This window comes from Mustela nigripes, chromosome 5 (assembly GCF_022355385.1).
Source record: "Mustela nigripes isolate SB6536 chromosome 5, MUSNIG.SB6536, whole genome shotgun sequence".
Taxonomy (NCBI): Eukaryota; Metazoa; Chordata; class Mammalia; order Carnivora; family Mustelidae; genus Mustela; species Mustela nigripes.
In genome coordinates this window covers 123,910,336-123,930,548 of record NC_081561.1, presented here as the reverse complement: position 1 = coordinate 123,930,548, position 20,213 = coordinate 123,910,336, and the positions used below count along the sequence as shown (strand labels likewise).

At 41.3% G+C, this 20,213-nt stretch overlaps 1 protein-coding gene across 1 annotated transcript in view; it reads left to right on the top strand.

Annotated features, from left to right (window-relative positions):
- The window catches only part of PREP (prolyl endopeptidase), a 114,572-nt gene that overhangs the window by 15,314 nt on the left and 79,045 nt on the right, over positions 1-20,213 (top strand). The window contains exons 3-6 of the mRNA XM_059401124.1: positions 7,797-7,930; positions 9,029-9,159; positions 11,608-11,817; positions 17,084-17,205. Of these exons, the coding sequence (XP_059257107.1) occupies positions 7,797-7,930; positions 9,029-9,159; positions 11,608-11,817; positions 17,084-17,205 (597 nt within the window). The remainder of the gene's footprint in view (positions 1-7,796; positions 7,931-9,028; positions 9,160-11,607; positions 11,818-17,083; positions 17,206-20,213) is intronic.

Below are 20,213 nucleotides of genomic sequence, written 5' to 3'. Positions count from 1 at the left end.
TCAATTTTCTGATCTACAATTTGGAGAAAACTACCATGTATCGTTGTGGTGAAAATTAAGTACTGCTGTTTTTGAAACATGCAGCAAAGTGGTAGACTCAAGTCAGTGCTTAATAAACGCTTGCTGTTGCCTTTATCGCAGAGCAATTGAAATAGCACAGAAATGATCTGCGTGATAATTTAGAGCTCTTGGGGACAAGTCCTTTTGCTGCATTAATTCTTGGGCTCGTTTCCTCTTTCATGGTTATTACCTTGTTCAGGTCTTCTTTCTTTTTGGATTAATTTTAGTCCTTTGTATTTCCTAGAAAGTTGTCCCATTTCGTCACGATTCTAAAATTGACCAGCAGTGGATTATGTGTAGTATTTCTTACATTATTGGGTCTACTCTGTATATGTCTATATTTCTTTATCATTTTCTAATTTTGAATTTCTGTACCATTTCTCCCCCTTTAATGATTAGGTTAGCCAGAGCTTTGGTTGAATCTGTTTGTTTTTGTTTTTGTTTTTTTAAGAAGCAGTTCAAGGACTTGTAAGTTATACTTTTTAGTTTTCTGGTTCATTAAGTTCTTATTTTCTTTTGTTACTTTAAAACCTCTTGATGTGAACATTTAGTTTAATTTCACTTTCTCATTTACTGATGAGACAGCATTCGTGTAGATAATCCTTTTTTTCAGTCTTTGCCAGCCAGGACTTGTGTGAGCTTCTGATCAGTTCCTCTTCTGGGCTGCTCGTGTTCAGCTGACCTCACCCTGCCCAGCCAACAGCAGGACCCCTGGAAGAGCTATGTTAGGACTCCTGACTGGCGGTGCCTGAAGCCCAGCTTACTAGCTCATACAAAAAAGGAGCTGCATGGCTCCCGTAACTGGTAGCCAGGGTGTACGTGCCTTTGGGCAGAGCTCAATCCAGGAGTGTACGTAATTCCGGAGGCCTATCTCTCTTTGTCTTATAAATCATCTGCTTTCCTCTGATTGTTTTCCAGTAGCCTCTTCCATGGGGTAGGGAAAGATGGGCCTTGCCTGTTGAAGTTTTACTCAGTCCTCATAGCTAGTTGCTTTGCCTGGGCTCACGACTACTCTATTAACTGTTGCCATAGAGAAGACATGATGGAAAGACTTTGCTTGTAAAATGAATAGGGTTTCTTTACATAAGAATGTAGAAAGGAGTGAGCATAGTTGGAATACAGACAGAGGTATAAGGCACATTATCTAGGACAGAAGGCGGTGCAAGCTACTGGCGCCCAGACATGGTAAGACCTGAGGGATGGAGAGAGAGGGTAAACCACAAACTTCCTGCAAACCTAACTGTCACTTTCCAGACCCAGCCTTTTTATTCACATACCTCACCTGTGCCCAGATCAGCCCCTGGATCTGGGGGAGGGGTACTCGGAGGGCCAGTAGAGATCACGCTCCCCTCCCCCACGCTCTCTGTGGGCCTCCTCCAAGGTACCAACAAGAAATAGCTATCACCTCCAAATGTTTCACCGCATCTCATGAATTTTAGTTCTTAATAACCTCATTTCTTCTTGTTTTCCATATTCTTATTGTAGTTTGGATTCCCTCATTGATAAAATAGTTGTTCAAGAGAGGATGTATATGCATTTAACCTCTTCATGGGCAGGTTTTTAGTTAGATTTGGATTTGAGGTGCCCTGTGTCCTCGTCAGACTTCTGCTTAGGAGCATGTGTGCCAAAGGACTGAGCCAAATGGTGTGAAAGTTCAGTGTGGAATGGACTCTCTGGTAGTGACTAGATTGGAGAACAAGGCTGAATTGTGAGGTCAAACCGATTTGCACATATGGGACAGGTAGAGAAGGTGGAAGGAGACGTGTCTGGGCTTCTGGAAGGCCCACCTGCTCTGTGAGTCATGTGCTGCTGGAAGCTCAGCGCGAGCCTTCCTCACCTGAGGGCAGATGGGCCCAGAGGAAGAGGTGGACCTGCTGTGGGATTTTAATGTGAAAAGGCGAGCCCAATGGATTTGGGGTTCTCACCACTTGAGTTCAGTGTTTTTGCTCCTTGGGAATGAGTAATGGGTTTGGGGGCCAGGAAGAGAAAGGCACCTCACTTAGTTGAGGCTCATGGCATTGTGGTTATAATTGTGACCTAAACCAGCTTTCGTTCTTGAGATTTAAGATTTCCTTTGTTGTCTGAGATCCTGCTAATTTTCATAAATGCTCAGGGAGTACTGGAAAATATGGACCACTCTTCTTTCGCTCTTGCTCTTTTTTTTTTTTTTTTTTTGGGTAATTTATTCCTCATATTCGCCTTGTAAAGAACATTATTCCATTCTGTTAGAGTCTCAATTTCTAGATGTGTTTCCTGAAGCAGCCGCATCTAATTTTCTGCCTTCAGTGTTCTGTGTGACTGTCCAGCCTTCCTGGAGTGGCCTCCCGGCCCTGGGTCCTGTAGCCTCAGGAAGGAGCTTTGCCACCCTTTGGCTTCCTTTTTATGGGTGTATCCCTGCACTTGGAGGGTCATTTCTGAATTCTGCTACACTCTCAGCAGTGACAGGGGACCCACATAAGCTTCTCCCTCGGGTCTCCAGAAAGAGCTCAGCCCTTCACTGGGCTGGGACCGTGGTTTTCTGTCAGGCCTTGCTCTGACACCAGCCATTTTCCCCAGAAGCCCCTGAGAGTTGCTTTAACTGGGTCATTCATTTATATATATTTATATTTATATATGTGTGTTAAATTTGTGTATATTTATATTCATTTATATATATTCATACACACACACATCCATGTGTTCAAACTTTGTGGTATGTACATAGCACTATCCCTAGTTTTTTTCATTTACGTGGGAAGAGTGGAGGTTGAAAGCCATGCCCAAGTCAGTGTCTGGTTCTCTTAACATCTGTGTGCCCCAGTCCCCTGCACCTCTGCCCCGTCCTGGAAGCAGTTTCCCATTTATTTGTTCTGCTGCAGCACTAACCCTTATCCCTGAACCATCTTTTTAATCTTACATTAATTGTGGTGTTTTGTGTATACATAATGAGTAACTAAATGTATGCATCATTTTGCTCATACACATATGCATTGTACTTATGAAAGTACAATGAGGTATTTATGGATTAAAATACAGGACACGTGAGGACAGCCTGAAGAAATTCTTTCTGAAGACAGGTGGGGTAAAGAATCTCCAGCTTCCCTCCAGAGTGACCCTTTGCCAAGTGGCTTTTCATTTTTCTTTCATGAGCGTGAGAACATGTCATTCGGCACCTGCCCTCTGACCATTGCTGTGTGTGCGTGTACCATACTGTTGACAACAGGTGCCGGGCTGTACAGCGGGTCTCCAGAACTAACCCCTTATGCAGAACCGAAACATTGCTTTGCTGGTGGAGCTTCCTGACCTGTGGGGCAAAAGCAGATGTGAGTAGGGTTTCTTAGTATTTGAGCAGCTATTCGACGTGTTCAGATCCATCCAGGGCGATAAAATCTAAACTGTTGGTCTTCAGAGGCTCAGCCACAGGCGTCACCGATGGGCTTCTAGAATCCAGTCGCTCTAACAGAACTCTGGAGAGTGACCGTGGACAGTGAGGCTTCTGGAGGAAACAATGAGAATTCTAACTGTCCTCTCCCTGCTGTTTCATCATCGTGGAAATCAGCTGGTTTCTTCCCTGTCTTTACTCCTTTTCTCCCCAATTTGTTCTAACATTGAGACCAGGAAGCCAGACTATTTAATACATAAATCACCAAGAAGGTATTTTTCTGATTAGAATATCAGAAATCATATTGACAGCACGGGGAACCCTAAACTTCACAAGCCCTCCTACAGAAAACTTGCCACCTTCATCATGAAGAGGATTTGTCCAAGTTATAGAGAAGTGCATGAAGGAAGAACTTGAGACTTTGAGGAATTTGATCACTGTTTGGTTTTATGTATAGATATTTGACTTGGAAGGGAAGAGTCTCTAAATATTCTCTATTTAGAGTAATTAATTGACTAACATCTGTGGGTTGGGGGTGACAAAATTGGTCACAATAATCCTTGAATCGTTTCGTTATTTAGTGGCATTATTATGCCTGGCGCCTCAGTTTTATGAACATTTGAAATGAGAAAAGCCAAAGTGTCTGCTCCCGTGTGAGCTGGATTCTGGGGCTGCAGCTGTCTCCGTTGTGAGGCATCCAGCAGAAGCCATGTGAGATGGAGAAGCAGCTGAAGAATGCAGTTCCATTCCACCTTTCCAAAGAAAATGAACTGAGCCACCTCTGTCTCTTGGACCCTCCATGGTCCTACTTGCCCAGGATAAGGTCTAGATCAGCCTCAGACAAGCACAAACCAGAAGGATAAGGGAAACCAAGCCTGTAGGGTACCCTCCTGAGAGGCCTCTCAGTGGAAGAAGAGGTGCCAGCCAAGACCCTCAGCATGCTGGGATCCCAGGGTGGGAGCCCTAAGTATCTAGAATGTTCTGATGAGGCCCTAGTGGGAATAGCCATCATATCTACACACTAACATGCACTGTGCCCATTTTTCTCTGTCCCCATGCCATTACAGTGGTTGTTCTGGTCGTTTTAGCGACCAGCCCTTTCACTTGGCCTTGGCTCTCACCAACCACTGGCCCACCATCCTGACCTCCACTTGAACTCCCCTGGTCTATACTTTACCCAAAGCAAGGCTAGTTTTTGTTTTGTTTTGTTTTGTTTTTAAAGATAAACCAGATATAGAACTATCTCTTTTCCTAATCATAGCTTGTTTTCACCTAGAATGAAGATTCAAACTCCTAACTGCTCTCCAGGTGTTACATAGTCAGCTCCGTCCTGGGTCTTGGCTCCCTGTCACTCATTTCCAGCCTCACCGACCTCCCTCCTCTCCTTCATGCCTGTCAAGCTCCTACCCCTCAGGGTCCTGCATTTGCTCTTCCTCCGTCTGAAATGCTGCTCCTGTCTTTGCATGGCTGCTCCCTCTCCCCTAGCAGACCTTCCTTCAGAACCTCCTCAGAAGGGCCTCCTGGCCACCCTCCCTGACAGTGACACCCTCACTGTCCTCCTCAGTGCTTCCCAGGATATGTGGTAAATGATGGTTTTTAAATTTCCAAACCATAGTGGGTTGATACTTTTGTAAATTGTAACAAACCTGTTGCAGTGAAGTCCAGCTGCTGACAGCTCCCCCTCTCAGTCTCTCTTTTTCCTCATCGCAGCCGGGGCAGCAGATGCTTCTGGGCCAGCGGTGGTTGCAGATGCATGCAATTGTATGTCCTTGGGACTCCGCGTTCTCTGTAACCCTCTGGCTGGTGTTTTGTGTCTTCTGGTAGAATGTTCACTCCACGATGGTAGGGAGCAGGTCCTAAACTTGTCACCCCTCTACCCACAGTGCCAGGACTAGTGCTGATGCACACGAGGTTCTCAGTAAGTTCTTGCTGAAGCTCCAGTACCCTGATGTGCCTGTCCAGCCTTGCCTGACCCGGGTCGGGGAAATCATCCGAGGCCAGGCTGCCCTTTCCCCACTGTTGTCTGCTTTTTCTTAGCCCACATCCGGAATCAGACCTGCAGTCGCTCCTACTGTGACTGGTATAGAGTACCATGATCCTTAAAGTAGGAGATGGAGGGGCCTACCCCCACACCCGCCAGACTCAACTACTGAGGGCCCACTGTTGGCTGGAAGCCTTGCCGATAGCATCAACAGTTGATGAACACATATTTGTGCGTTAGTATGTATTATATACCATGTTCTTACAGTAAAGTGAGCTAGAGAAAAGTAAATAGTTATTAAGAAAACCATGAGGAAGAGGAAATACATTTACAGGACTGTAAAAAGTCCACAAATAAGTGGTCCTGCATGGTTTACACCTGTGGTGTTCAAAGGTCAACCATAATTCCACTTCAGTGCCATGACTAAGTCACTGCATGACCTTGACCAGCTGACTTCAGTACCACAGGCCTCCATTTCTACGTCTGGAAAGGAGACATGGCATTTCCTTCCATCGTGAAGTCAGGTAAGGCTCTCACACACACTTTGGGATCTCTGCAAGGCTGCCCCAGAGGGGCTTCACAGCCATGCACTAATGTTTTTCTATAAAAGACCAAACTTTTTCTATAAAGGACCACATATTAAATATTTTTGATGTTAGGAGCCACGTAGGGGTCTCTGTCAGGTTTTCGGGTTTTTTTCTGACTCTTGAAAATTATAGAAACTGTTACTAGCTCACCCAGGCCAGGGCGAAGCTTGCCAGTCCCTAGTGGGTGGCAGGCAGCTGGAAGTATATTTCTTTGCGACTCAGTACATTTTATTTTCTGTCTGAATGAAATAAGAAATGTGACCCATAATAGTTTTATTTTTCTTGAATTGATCCTCTTGCAAAGGTTGCTCATCATTTTAGTCATACTTTCCACTCTTTGTTGTTTGCAAGCACATTTTAAGTATTGATGCATCTTAGAACAGCTTTTCCTCAGCACAAAATCATGGTTCTCCAGAGCAGAGTTGTTGGTTCGTGTGGGAGATTCCATCTGAAGATCATTTTGAGCTAGGCGAGGCCCTTGAGGATCCATCCAAAAGTAGAGTCTGATAAAAATGCATTTTTGTCTGCCATTCAAAATGGATTGTGTTCTTAATTTCTTGAAGTTTTCTTCTGAGGACTTACTTGTTTGCAGACATGGGGTTAAACCTTCAGTTGAATTTAGAGCTGATGCACTTACTCTTATTTCATTTCTTAAACTAGCTTTTATAGTATAAAGAACTAAGTGCTAAGTTACAAATAAGGCATGCTTGGAAACAGTTGATCTGTTGTAAAACCTGCCCCATGTCCTGCCTTTGCTGCCAGTGCCCCCTGGCTTCTTGCACACAATCTCTTGCCCTTCTTGCAACCACTGCTATAGATATTCTCATTTAATGTCACCATCCTCCCATTTTTTTCTTAAAGATTTTATTTATTTATCTGACAGAAAGAGCACAAGCAGATAGAGCAGCAGGAGGGAGAGGGAGAAGCAGGCTCCCTGCTGAGCGGGCAGACCAACTTGGGACTCAATCCCAGTATCCTGTGATCATGACCCAAGCCGAAGGCATATGCTTAACTGACTGAGCCACTTGGGCACCGCACCTCCACCCCATTCTCCAACTTTTAAAAAATATTCTTTAGGGACACCTAAATGGTTCAGTCAGTTAAGTGGCTGCATTCGGCTCAGATCATGATCCCAGGGTCCTGAGACCAGGTCCACTTCGGGCTCCTTGCTCAGCAGGGAGCCTGCTTCTCCCTCTGCCTGCTGCTCCCCCTGCTCGTGCTCTCGCTCACTCTCTCACTTGCACTCTCTCTCTTGCAAATAAATAAATAAAATAATCTTTAAAAAATATTCTTTAGTTTCAACTATTAGTAAGGTTCTCTGAAGTTGACAAATGACTAGGTAGTAGGTCTTAGAAAGATTGGTAAATTTGGTAAAATAGCACCTAGGTATTACTTTCTTTAACTCTGATGGTTTTGGGGACCACAGGCCGCTGACTAAGAAGAGCAGGACCTTGGTGTAATGTGGACATAGCTCACTGCCTGCCTGATGTTAGCACAGTAGAGTGTGTTAGTTAAGAGGGTAGATGCAGGAGCCAACTCTGGGACTTCCGAGCTGTGTGATGTTGGCCAGTTTTTCATCTACTCTGAGACTCCGTTTCCCCATCTGTAACACAGGGCTAATAGAAGAACCTTCTCCGTAAGATTACTGTTGAGTTCTAGATGAGTTAATAGTACATAGTGCCACGTAAGGACTAGTTAGCGTTTATTGAGGGAAGAATATGCTTTCATGGATATGTATCAGTGGATAGCACTCCACATAGAAAATTTTATATCTAACTTGCTTTGTCCATTTAAATTTTCTCCATAGGCTTTTGTCGAGGCCCAGAACAAGATTACTGTGCCGTTCCTTGAGCAATGTCCTATCAGAGGGTTATACAAAGAGAGAATGACTGAACTGTATGACTATCCCAAGTATAGTTGCCACTTCAAGAAAGGAAAACGGTATGTGAGGTTTTATTTAAATTTTCTCGTTACTTTTTAATAGAATGCTTTCTTAAATCTTAAAATACAAATTCTAAATAACTTACCAGTTTATAAAATCAATCTGTTATGAAATTGATTAGCTTCTGTGCTTGAGTATGAGAATACTATTTTTTGGTCTGTTGTCCATATTCTTAAAATCATGATTTAAGAAACTTAGTAGAGGCATTTCCTAGGAAAGCAAATCTAGATTATAGGAAATAATTGTTGTCCTATGGCTAATATTTGGGCTAGCAGGATTTGTAGACAGCAGTGGAGATTTGTTTGCCTCTTAACTTCTCTTTGGCTTCTACTACTAGAAAAGCTTTTATTAAATGGATTTCTTTCATCCCAGAGTGGAAGTGGACCAGGAGGTGGCACCTATTCACTTCTTTGTTCCTCTCTCTTTCATACCAATGTAAACATATTCTCTTGTTCTTTTTTTAAGTCTCTGTGGAACCACCAACAAATTTACTTGAGAATTTCTTAGACCCTCCTCTCTCTCTCTCGCATTCACACATACATCAGCAAGGTACAATCTACATGCCTAACCCTTCCTGCTGCTTGTTCTGGTAGTTAAATTGAAATGGCACACAGAAATGTCCATTCACTTATCTATCATCCATAGCTGCTTTTGTACAACTATAGAATTGAATAATAGCAAGAGACTCTATGGCCCACAAAGCCTAAAACATTTGCAGTCTTGCCCAATACAGAACAGGCTTGCTGACACTAGGGAAGGATCCAGCGTTTCGTTTTAGAAGATCTGCTTTCTTCTCCATTGAAAAGAAAAAGTTACTACTTTATTTGATTATCCGCTTTAGTTCTAACAAATGAAGCAGTCTTGATTTGTCCGCATTTAGATAATATGCAGGATTACAATAAAGTATTCCAATACTTAATTCAGGTCCCAAACTCTAATTATAGGGAGGTGGTGGGACCTTCCGTCCTAGTCCCCATGTGTCTGGCTTGGCCTGTTTGCAAATGAACATTTGTATGTTTTTCCTTTTCTCTGTGCTTTGATTGTACCCTACAGATGGAAAACTCCATGGCTCAATAAAGACCATCTCTGTTCCCCAGGTATTTCTATTTTTACAATACAGGTTTGCAGAACCAACGAGTATTATATGTACAGGATTCCTTAGAAGGTGAAGCCAGAGTGTTCCTCGACCCCAACATCCTATCTGACGATGGTACGGTGGCGCTCCGAGGTGAGTGCTACCCGGCTAAGCTCATAGCAGTCCTGGGGCCCCCACTCACCGCTAGTCCCCTCTGAAAAATCAGACAGGATGGACCATATTGGAGAACAGGTGCACATGCAATATCAGGAAAGCTAATTTTTGCACAGTGTCTTTAGAATACATGAGTAGCCACATGTTCTGGTGGCATGAAGCAGAACTGGAGAATAACTCACACTGGGCCCAAATTAGCTTCTGGGGCTTCTGAGACATTTAAGAATCGTCACCATTGCTTCTAACATCTCTGAGACCTCTCTGTGTTTAGGAAAAAAGTCTTCTATAAGTAATCTAAGCTCTATGAAGAATGTTCCAGCTGTGAATGTACAATACGAAAGAATATTTACAAGCTCTCTTTCCTTGGTGGAGAGGAAATGATCAAAATTTTAAAATTTAGTTGTTTTAGAATTAAAAGTAGAAAACCACAGTCTTGTAAGAAATTAGACAACTTGATACCCTGTTCCCTGAAGATTGCAAGTTTAAAACTGGAATTAGGTAAGTTTTGCCTGTAGTTGCCATGTGTTTCCTAAATAACCCCACCCTGAGGTAACCTCCTCCACAGGCCCTAAAGATTACCCTAGGCTTGTGCCATTAGCACTAGTTCTAAGGATGGAAGTTGGCGAGTCACTGGTTCTATAGTTTAATAATTGTATACTCTGAGAATCATCTGTTGTTAGGATCCTAGATTTTGGTGAAGTTCGCTCAGCATTTCCCCCATAGCATCTTAGCATCTTCTCTTTTGTAGAGAAAGCACAGGCCAAGTCTCAGCCCTGTGGCGTTGAGTGATCAGAACATTCTAGTCCTATAATCAATTAGGTGGGAATGAAAGGACCCTGTTTTCATGTCACTCTGTGAAGACCCTTTTATAAAGCCACTAGTCATTTGGTGGTTCTTCCCCTCTTTCTCCTAAGTAGGCTGTGTATGTAAAAAATGATACTTTATATAGTCAGTGTTGAAAGTAATCAGTATTGAAAATAAGATGCCAGGCAGCTAACTAAGAATATTCTTCCATGAGTTGAGCTTGTGGTTCTAAATGAATGTATGGTTCTGTGTAGTAATAAGTCCAGTGTAGGATATTGTTTAATTTTAAAAACAAATCTTTGTTAAAATTAAAGTTCTTATAACTCTCCAGAAGAACTTCATTATAAGAGGGTCTCTAAAAGTTCATTTCCATAACTCTAGCGGAATGCCTGCCACGGATGGGTCCTGATAGCTGAAAGGGAAAATTAGACATGGGACCTGGCCTCAGTTATGTAGTGTTCTGAAAATGATACAGGGAAGTTACAGTGTGGGTGAATATACAGGTTCTTTTGATAGAATATGATTTTTTTACAAATCAACATTTTTATTTAAATTTTTCCTGAAAATTTTCTAATTACATATAAATAATTTATGTAGAGTGAGAAGTATTAGCTCCACATTGCCTTCTAGACTCTTCTCTGTATTTATATACAGATGAGCTTGAATACTTCATAGCAATTATAAAGGATTAATAAGTAGGTCTTGTGAAATTTTAAACTTATTTGCCACTAACAGAAATTCCATGTAAAACAGTAGGAAGCCTCTGAAAATAGTTGGGTTTCTGAGTATAATTTTCAACCCCTGGTACAGTTTTAACAAATATTAAAAGAGGAAATCTGCAGTGTCCGTGTCTGGTACCAAATGCTCTCTATATATGCTTTATAAAAGCAGATATAAACATAGAAAATTTCTCAACACACATTCCGTAGTGATTAGAACATTCTCTCATGGTCTTAAAGAAGTAGACACTCGTAACAGTTCATAGATGGTGTTGCTTTTCTTTCTTTTTCGTGGTTGCTTTGGTACAGGCTCCGTGTGAGCCTTCACTGCAACCCTCAGGCTTTCTTACCTGGGCTTGTGCTGGTCAGGTGGTGTGGACGATGTTAATCCTTGAGTGCCAGCGATGCTCAGAAAATGAGGGTATAAAGAGTGATTTCAAATACTTTGGAATCCATTCCAAAAATTACTTAATGGCTTCCATTTAGTTCTGTTACATGGTATGTGTCATAATCCAGTCATTACTGTAAAAGCAGTTTCCTTATTCTTTTCCCCTCCTCTTTAGGGTATAAATAATAAAATATGCTGAAAGTCTCAGATGAGCTCTGCTTTTAACTGAACTGCTCACTGAATTATAGCAATATAAACGATGGAAGCATCTTAGCAATCCAATCCAATATGTCGTTTTATAGCCGAAGAACCTAAGACCCAGAGCACTTGTCCAAGCTCTTGAAGCGAATTCCTGTGTGACCCAGTCTCAGTCCCCAGAGGTCCTCAGGACAGGCTTCTTGCTGCCTCCATCACACATCTGGCAGAGAACATGTCAGGCAGCATGGAGGGCAGCAGGCAAAGCTAGGGATTGTGTCCCCATGGGCACTGTGTGAGAATTTGTCTTGTGTCCCACAGGCTATGCCTTCAGTGAAGATGGGGAATATTTTGCCTACGGTCTGAGCGCCAGCGGCTCAGACTGGGTGACAATCAAGTTCATGAAAGTTGATGGTGCCAAAGAGCTTCCAGATGTCCTCGAGAGAGTCAAGTTCAGCTGTATGGCATGGACCCATGATGGGAAGGGGATGTTCTACAACTCCTATCCCCAACAGGATGGAAAAAGTGATGGTAAGTGAAGGTGGCAGGTGAAACACCTTTCTCATGAAATACAAGTGTAACTTTACATAACTTGAAAGGCTAAACCCTACATAGAAGTAGTTTGGTATAGAACCAGATTTCTTCAAAGGGTGTTGTATCAGCATTGTTGTATGACAGATCACCCCAAAACTAGTGTCTTAGAATAATAATTTTTTATTTTTATTTTTATTTTTATTTTTTGCTTGGGAGTCTTGGGTTGGTCAGGTAGTTCTAGATTAGCTGAGTTCTGTCATGTGTCTGTGTTCAGCTGTGGGTCCATTGGCCTTTGGCTTGGCTCTGATCCTTGTGGTTTCTCCTCCTCCGGCAGGCCAGCTTGCTTGGTTTTCCTGGCAACTCACTTATGCCTATAAGCCTCTTTGATACCTGCACTTGCTGCTGGCCCTAAATCATGGTGCTGTTCTGTTGGCCAAAGCAAGGCACGGAGCCAGCCCTTGTTCAAGGGGTGGAGAAACAGATACAAGGAACCAGGAAGAACTAGGCCATTATTGCAATCAGTCCTTTTCAAATATGTTTTATCTGCCAAGGGGTCATGGAGAAGATTTTTTTTCCCTTGAAACTGCTTTATTTAATGATGTTCGGTGATTATAAATAATTTATAAACTATAAATTTATATATAATATAATATATAAATATAATATAAAATAGAAATATTTAACATAAATTTATAAATTGTAAATAATAATAAAAAATAAATATATTTTTGTACTGTAGTGATCACATCTCTTCCTCCGATTAGAAGTTACAAGGCATTTGGTTGATTTATCTTGACACTTTCTCCTTGTGAACTTCCAGGACACACCTTTGTTCTTCTTCTCTGCTACACAAAGGTCCTGCTGTGTTCAAGCAGTCTCTTTCTTTCCCCCTTCACTCCTCACCTTTCCAGAGAGAAAGGCCCACCTACCTTGTACCTCGCTGTTGCAAGCTGTCAACAGTCACCTTCTTCATGCTACCCCATCTCTCCACAGGGACCTGTTGTCTTGGTTGGTCTTTACTCATGGGTTTTACAGTCCCTTTGTGGGAGGTTTGGAGCTGAGGTACAGAGGTACAGAGGCTCAGTGGCTCAGTTACTTGTTGGAGGCCTGGAGCTGGCAAGAAGCACAGCTGAGCCAGTACTTTCTGCTACATATGCTGTCCCCTTATCATGACCTACTGTATCTTGTCTTTAGATATGCTAGCTTGCTTTTCTGACTTCCCCCAGTTGAATTGGGAATAAGACTATAATTCTTTTCATCTCTTTCGGCTATCTTCAGCTTTTGCTACCTTTTAGTTAGGCTAAATCAATACTTTTTTCTAAATTCTACAAGAGGGGCTGATTTAAGAGTAGGCTTTTTATTTGAGGATGTTGGCTAAAGAAAGACCTCTGTGCTCTCTATACTAAATTAGCTGCCTGTGTTAAGAGTGGTGCTGAGTTAGAAATGACTACTTTGAGTTCTAGGAGACCAAAGATGTATTCCCCTGGCCATTTCTTGTTAGAGAGCAATGTTATTAATTTGTGAAAAACATGAAAATTATTATTTAGGCTCAGCTTTCAGTGGCAAAAACAGTAAAGCTTAGTTACAGTGATTGATTTCAGAAAGGTACTATCTGCTCCCCGCAGTAATTTGCTGCCCTCTTGTCCAGAGGACCTCAGCAGCCCCTCAGGTTGTGGGGTGGAGGGACTTACCAATGAGGCTAAGCCTTTCCAACCATGTGCTTCCTGGAAAACCCATGGAAAATCACCAAGTGCTGTAGAAGCTTTCTTTTATATTATGGTGTTCTCTTAACTTCTTTTTCATTGTCCTGAAAGCTTAGTACCTTTTTGTAATGAAAAAAATAGTTCAATCTCAAAACATCTTCCAAAATCAACAAATAAGTATGAATTACTTCCAGAGTGATACCCAACCAGTACTTTAAAAAAAAAAAAAAAAAAAAAGGAGAGTGAGACTTCGTCTTTGAGAGCCTTTTTAGGTTCACAGCAAAATGGAGCAGAACGCACAGATTTCCCGTACAGCCCCTTCCCCACACATGCAGAGCCTCCACTATTACTAGCCTCCTTCCCCTGAGTAGATACAGTCGATGACCCTCCATTGACACGTCATAATCCCCCCAAGTCCAGAGCTTACACTCAAGCTCACTCTTAGTATTGGGTAGTCCACAAATTAGACAAATGTAAAATGGTATGTTTCCTCCGTTATAGTATCATACAGAGTTTGACCCCCGCCCCCAAGCCCTCTTCCACCTGTCCGTCTCTTCCTTGTTCACTAGCCTCTGACAACCACGGATCTCTCTACTGTCTCCATAGCTGTGCCTTTTCCCAAATGTCTGTAGTTGGAAACATACACTGTATAGCCTTTTTAGACTGGCTGCTTTGACTTGGTGATATGCATTTAAGTTTCCTCCATGTCTTTTCATGGTTTGATAATCCATTTCTTCCTAGTGCCGGATAGGATTCCATCATCTGCATACAGCCCAGTTTATTTATCCTCTCACCTATTTTTTAATCCATTCAACTACTAAAGAGTATCCCAGTAGTGTGGAAGATGTGGCAGTTATCAGTAAAGCCACTATAAACATCTGTGTTCAGGTTTTTGTGTGGACATAAGTTTTCAAATACTTTGGGTAAATACCAAGGAGTGTGATTGCTGGATTGTATTGTAAGAATGTTTAGTTTTGTAAGAAACTACAAACTGCTTCCAAAGTCACTACGAATTTGCATTTCTGCCAGCAATGAATAGGAGTTCTGTTGCTCCACATCCTCATCAGCATTTGGTGTCGCTGTTGTTCTGGATTTTGTCGATTCTAATAGGTGTGTAGTGGAATATTATTGTTTTAATTTGCATTTCTTTGTGACATGATGTGGACCATCTTTTCATGTGTTGCTTTGCCATCTGCATATCTTTTTTTTTTTTTTTTTTTAAAGAAAGCACACACATGCACAGAGGGAAGGGGCAGAGGGAGAGAGAGAATCCCCAGCAGGCTCTACACTCAGCCACTCAAAGCCTGATGCAGGGCTGGATCTCACCACCCTGAGATCATGACCTGAGCCAAAATCAAGAGTTAGATGCTTCGCCCACTGAGCTGCCCAGGTGCACCTGCAAATCTGCTTTAGTGAGGTTATTGTTAAAATCTTTGGCCCATTTTTTGATAGGGTTAGAGTTTCAGAAGTTCCTTATAGGGCCGCCTGGGTGGCTCAGTGGGTTAAGCCTCTGCCTTCAGCTCAGGTCATGATCCCGGCGTCCTAGGATGGAGCCCTGCATCGGGCTCTCTGCTCAACAAGGAGCCTGCTTCTCTCTCTCTCTGCCTGCCTCTCTGCCTACCTGTGATCTCTGTCAAATAAATAAATAAAATCTTTAAAAAAAAAAAAAAAGTTCCTGGTAAATTTGGGGTGAAAGTCCTGTATCAAATACGTCTTCTGCAGATATTTTCTCCCAGTCTGTGAACTGTTTTATTCTCTTGACAGTGTCTTTCACAGAGCAGAATTTTTTTATTTTAATGAAGTCCAGCTTCACTTGGTTCTTTCATGCGTTGTACCTTTGACATTTTATCTAAAAAGTCATTGCCAGGTCTAAGGTCACCCAGATTTTCTCATATGTTACCTTTTGGGAATTTTATAGTTTCACATTTACGTTTAGGTCTGTGATCCATTTTGAGTTAGTTTTTTTGAAAGGTACAAAGTCTGTGTCTAGGTTCATTTTTTTGCATGTTGGTGTCCAGTTGTCCCACCACCATTTGTTGAAAAGGCCGACTTTGCTCCTCTGGGGTGGGCTTTGCTCCTTTGTTCGAAGACCAGTTGACTGTGTTTACGCGGGTCTGTTTCGGGGCTCTCTGCTCTGCTTTATTGATTCATCTGTCTGTTCTTTTGCCAGTATCATACTGTTTTGATTACTTACAATAAATCTTGAAGTCAGGTAGTATCAGTCCTCCAGCTTTGTTCTTTCTCTTCAATATTGTCTTGGCCATTCTGGGTTTTTTCTCTTTCCATATAAACTTTAGGATAAGCTCACGGATAGCCACAAAATAGCTTGCTGGGATTTTTATTGGAATTAAATTGCATCTGTAGATCAAGTGGGGAAGAATTGACATGACAACATTGAGTATTCCTGTCCATAACATGGAGCTTTTCCATTTATTTAGTTCTTTTTGATTTCTTTGATCAGTTTTTTTTTTTTTTAAAGATTTTATTTATTTATTTGGCAGACAGAGATCCCAAGTAGGTAGAGAGGCAGACAGAGAGAGAGAGGGAAGCAGGCTCCCTGCTGAGCAGAGATCCCAATGCGGGGCTTGATCCCAGGACCCTGAGATCATGACCTGAGCCGAAGGCCAAGGCTTCACCCACTGAACCACCCAGGTGCCCATGTAGTTTTTCCTCATATAAGTCATGCATAGTTTGTGAGATTTGTACTTGACTATTTAATTTTGGGGGGTACTAATGTAAATGGTATTGTGGTTTTTAAAAATTTTTTTTGCCAAGTGAAATAAGTTGAGCAGAGAAGGTCAATTATCATATTGTTTCACTTATTTGTGGAACATAAGGAATAGCATGGAGGACATAAGGAGAAGGAAGGGGAAAATGAAGGGGGGGACATTGAAGGGGGAGACAAACCATGAGAGACTATGGACTCTGGGAAACAAACAGTTTTAAAAGGGAGCGGGTTGGGGATGGGTGAGTCTGGTGATGAGTATTAAGGAGGGCACAGATTGCATGAAGCACCGTGTTATACGCAAACAATGAATCATGGACCACTACACCAGAAACTAAGGATGTACTGTATGGTCACTAACATAACATTATAAATAAAATAAAATTTCTTCATTGAGGTATAATTAACATAGAACATTATATTAGATTTAGGTGTATAACATAATGATTCAATATTTGTATATATTTTGAAATGATCACTGTGTAAGTCTCAATCATATCCCCATACATTGTTATGGTTTTTTTTTTTTTTTCTTGTGATGAGAATTGTTAGCTTTTTCTCTCTTAGCAACTTTTAAGTATGCAATACAGTATCATTAACTAACTATGGTCACCATGTTATATATCACATCCTTAATGATACTATGTTTTTAATTTCAAATGCCACATATTCATTGCTGGTATATAAGAAAGCAGTTAACTTTTGCATATTAACTTTGTATCCCATGGCCAGGTAAATAACTTTTTAAATGTTTCTAGCATTGTGCAATATGGGTGGGATAGATTTTTCTTAAAATTGCCAACTGCACTTCAGTAAACATTTTTAACTCCTTCAGGTACGGAGACATCCACCAACCTCCATCAAAAGCTGTGTTACCATGTGTTGGGAACTGATCAGTCGGAAGATATTTTGTGTGCTGAGTTTCCGGATGAGCCTAAGTGGATGGGCGGAGCTGAGGTATGGAGCTACTGTGAAACTGCCCCACAAACACAATGTCCCATGGATTGTGTATATGGATGTTCTTGTTGTGTGATCTTTAAGGATGTGATGAGTCCTGTGAGCGAATATTCTCTTGTTAAAAGTATTGGTATTCCAATTGACTCTTAATAATGAAGGTGATGATAAACCTTTTAACTGCAACTTCAACATAAAAACCTTAATACAAAGTAATACATGCTTATGGCTAAAAAAAAAAAAAAAAGGCAAAAGTGCAGAATCACATAAAGCAAAACATGAACATTTTGAAATTCAGAATCTTATGTCTCAGAAGTGAGGAAAGTATCCTTCCCCAAAATTTACTTTGTATAAATGAGAAATTGGGGAGAGAGGGAGTATATGTGTTCCTTTTTCACACAGCTTTTCTCTTCATGCATATTGTTCACTTGTTTTTACATCAAAATGTGCATTTTGAGATTTTTCCCATCTAATAGATATTCAGGTATTGCTTGGGGGTCTTGGCCATAACCAAACTGTATTGGAAGTCTTCGAAGTTACCGGCCCAGATTTTATTCTGTATCTTGAGAATCAACTATGAAAAAACTTAGAGGGACTTAGAGTAAAAACTTAACTCTTACTAGTTTATTTCTGGGTAGTAAGAAGTATTTTTTAAAGAAAAGCATTCTGAATGTTTTGATAGAGGTGGGCTGTTGGCCCATTTATAATGGGAATGAGAAATCCACTAGAAGATCTTTATAAAGCTCCCGGAGTCACTTACTTAGAACTTTGGTTAAAAAAAACAAAAAAAGGAACATTTGATATTCAAAGTTGGGCTCATGGGTCTGGTTCACAGGAGATAGAATAGGAACCCATAGTGTTTTAGTTCATGTGCATTGATACACCTTATTCCAGATTGTCCTTATATTTATTTATTTATAAGTTTCCCTAGAATGGGTTGGCGGACTGCTGCCTGCCTTCAGGCCACATCTGGCCTGCTGCCAGCTTTAGTAAATAAGGCTTTATTGGAACCCAGCTGCACCCTTCATTTTGTGTCGTCTGGGGTTGCTCTCGGATGGCAATAGCGGGGTTGAGTCGCTGCAAAAGGCCCCGTGGCCCACAAAGCTAAAATATTTACTTTCTGACCCTTAGTAGAAAAAACTTGCCAGACTTTAATGCAGTGTGTGAATTTTTAGTTCTGTGACCTGAAACTGTCCTTTTCTCGTGCTTTTTCCTTCTCACTTAAGTGCCTCCCCCCTTGAGCCATCCTTGTGTAGTTACTACTGTCATTTTTCTCACCTATTTGTTTTTTATGCTGTCTCTGACTCTATTTATAGATCGTTTCTACCCTTTCCTTCTTAGTTCAGCTTCTCCTCCTATTTAAGTCTTCTGGTTACTGTGGTTAATAGATGTTGGTTTATAAAATAATATAGATTTTTACTCTCATCTGAGTGAAACAATTAGGGAGATGAATAAGCTACCAGTGTTTTAATGTTAGATCATGTGTTTCTCTTTATCTTTTTGGAGGAAAGGTATTGATGCAGAAAACCTTAAATAATATGTTCAATAATCAATTTTATTCCCCCTGGATTCTTCATAAAATCAAAGGCCAACTTTCCTAGAGAAATTTTTATATTTCAGAGCTAATAATTTCATTACAGCAGGCCTGTTTTAATTAAGGTAGATGTATTTGGTTGATACAGTAACATGGATATTGAAAATAAATGCCAGAATATTTATATAATTTAGTGTATTGGACTAAAAGGAAACAAGCTTTTTATAGTAGAATATGCATGCAGCTCAAGTTGCTTGAATTTCTCTTAATGTTTGGTTGAAGCAGTGAGGTTTTTTTTTTTTTTTTTTTTTTTTTTTAACTTTCCAGCTGTGGTAAAATATACATAACAGAATTACTGGTTTAATCATTTTTAAGTGTAGAGTTAAGTGTCATTAAGTACACTGACATCATTATACAACCATCACTAACCATACACCTCCAAAACTTTTTAATCTTGCAAAACTGAAACTGTCCCCTAAGTAATAACTCCCCATCTCCCCTGCTTCCCCCATTCCCTGGCAGCCTTCCTTCTCCTTTCTGTCTCCCTGGGTTGGACTATTCTAGGTGCCACGTATAATTGTCCTCATGTAGTATTCGTCCTTTTGTGACTGGCTGTTTGACTTAGCACAAAGTCCCTAGGTTCATCCATGTCATAGCATGTGTCAGAATTTCGTTCCTTTTTATAGTTGAATAATATTCCATTATGGATAGTACCACATTTTCATTCATCTGTCAATGGATATGTGGGGTGTTTCCTTAGCATTGTTTTTTTTTCTTTTTTTTTAAAGATTTTATTTATTTATTTGACAGAGATCACAGGTAGACAGAGAGGCAGGCAGAGAGAGAGAGAGGAGGAAGCAGGCTCCCCACTGAGCAGAGAGCCCGATGCGGGGCTCGATCCCAGGACCCTGGGATCATGACCTGAGCCGAAGGCAGAGGCTTTAACCCACTGAGCCACCCAGGCGCCCCTTCCTTAGCATTGTTGTGAGCAGCCAGTTTTGAAGTGAGGGGCACCTGGCTGGCTCAGTCGTTAAGCATCTGATTCTTGATTTTGGCTCAGATCATGTTGTCAGGGTTGTTGTGATATCGAGCCCCGTGTCAGGCTTCTGCTGGGCATGGAGTCTGTTTGAGATTCTCTCTCCCTCTGCCCTTCCTACCCCCACTCACTCACTCACTCTCAAAAAAAATAAAAGATAAAAATATAGTGGAGATATATATGTATTTAACATACCTACATTCAGTTCTACCGGGAAAGTGAAAAGAAAAGCACATTGAAGTAGTTGATGTGATCCTTCTACCATTCATTAAAAAGGTGTTCACTCTATGTAAGTTATCTGATGTAATTTTTACCAAAGCCTCAAAAAGGAGGTGATCATTCCATTCCATTGCATGGAGGAAGTAAAATGCCTGCCCTGGAGATTACCTTGTACGTGCCTGGCTGCAACTGCCTGCTGAGTGTGTTAGAGCCACAGCCTGT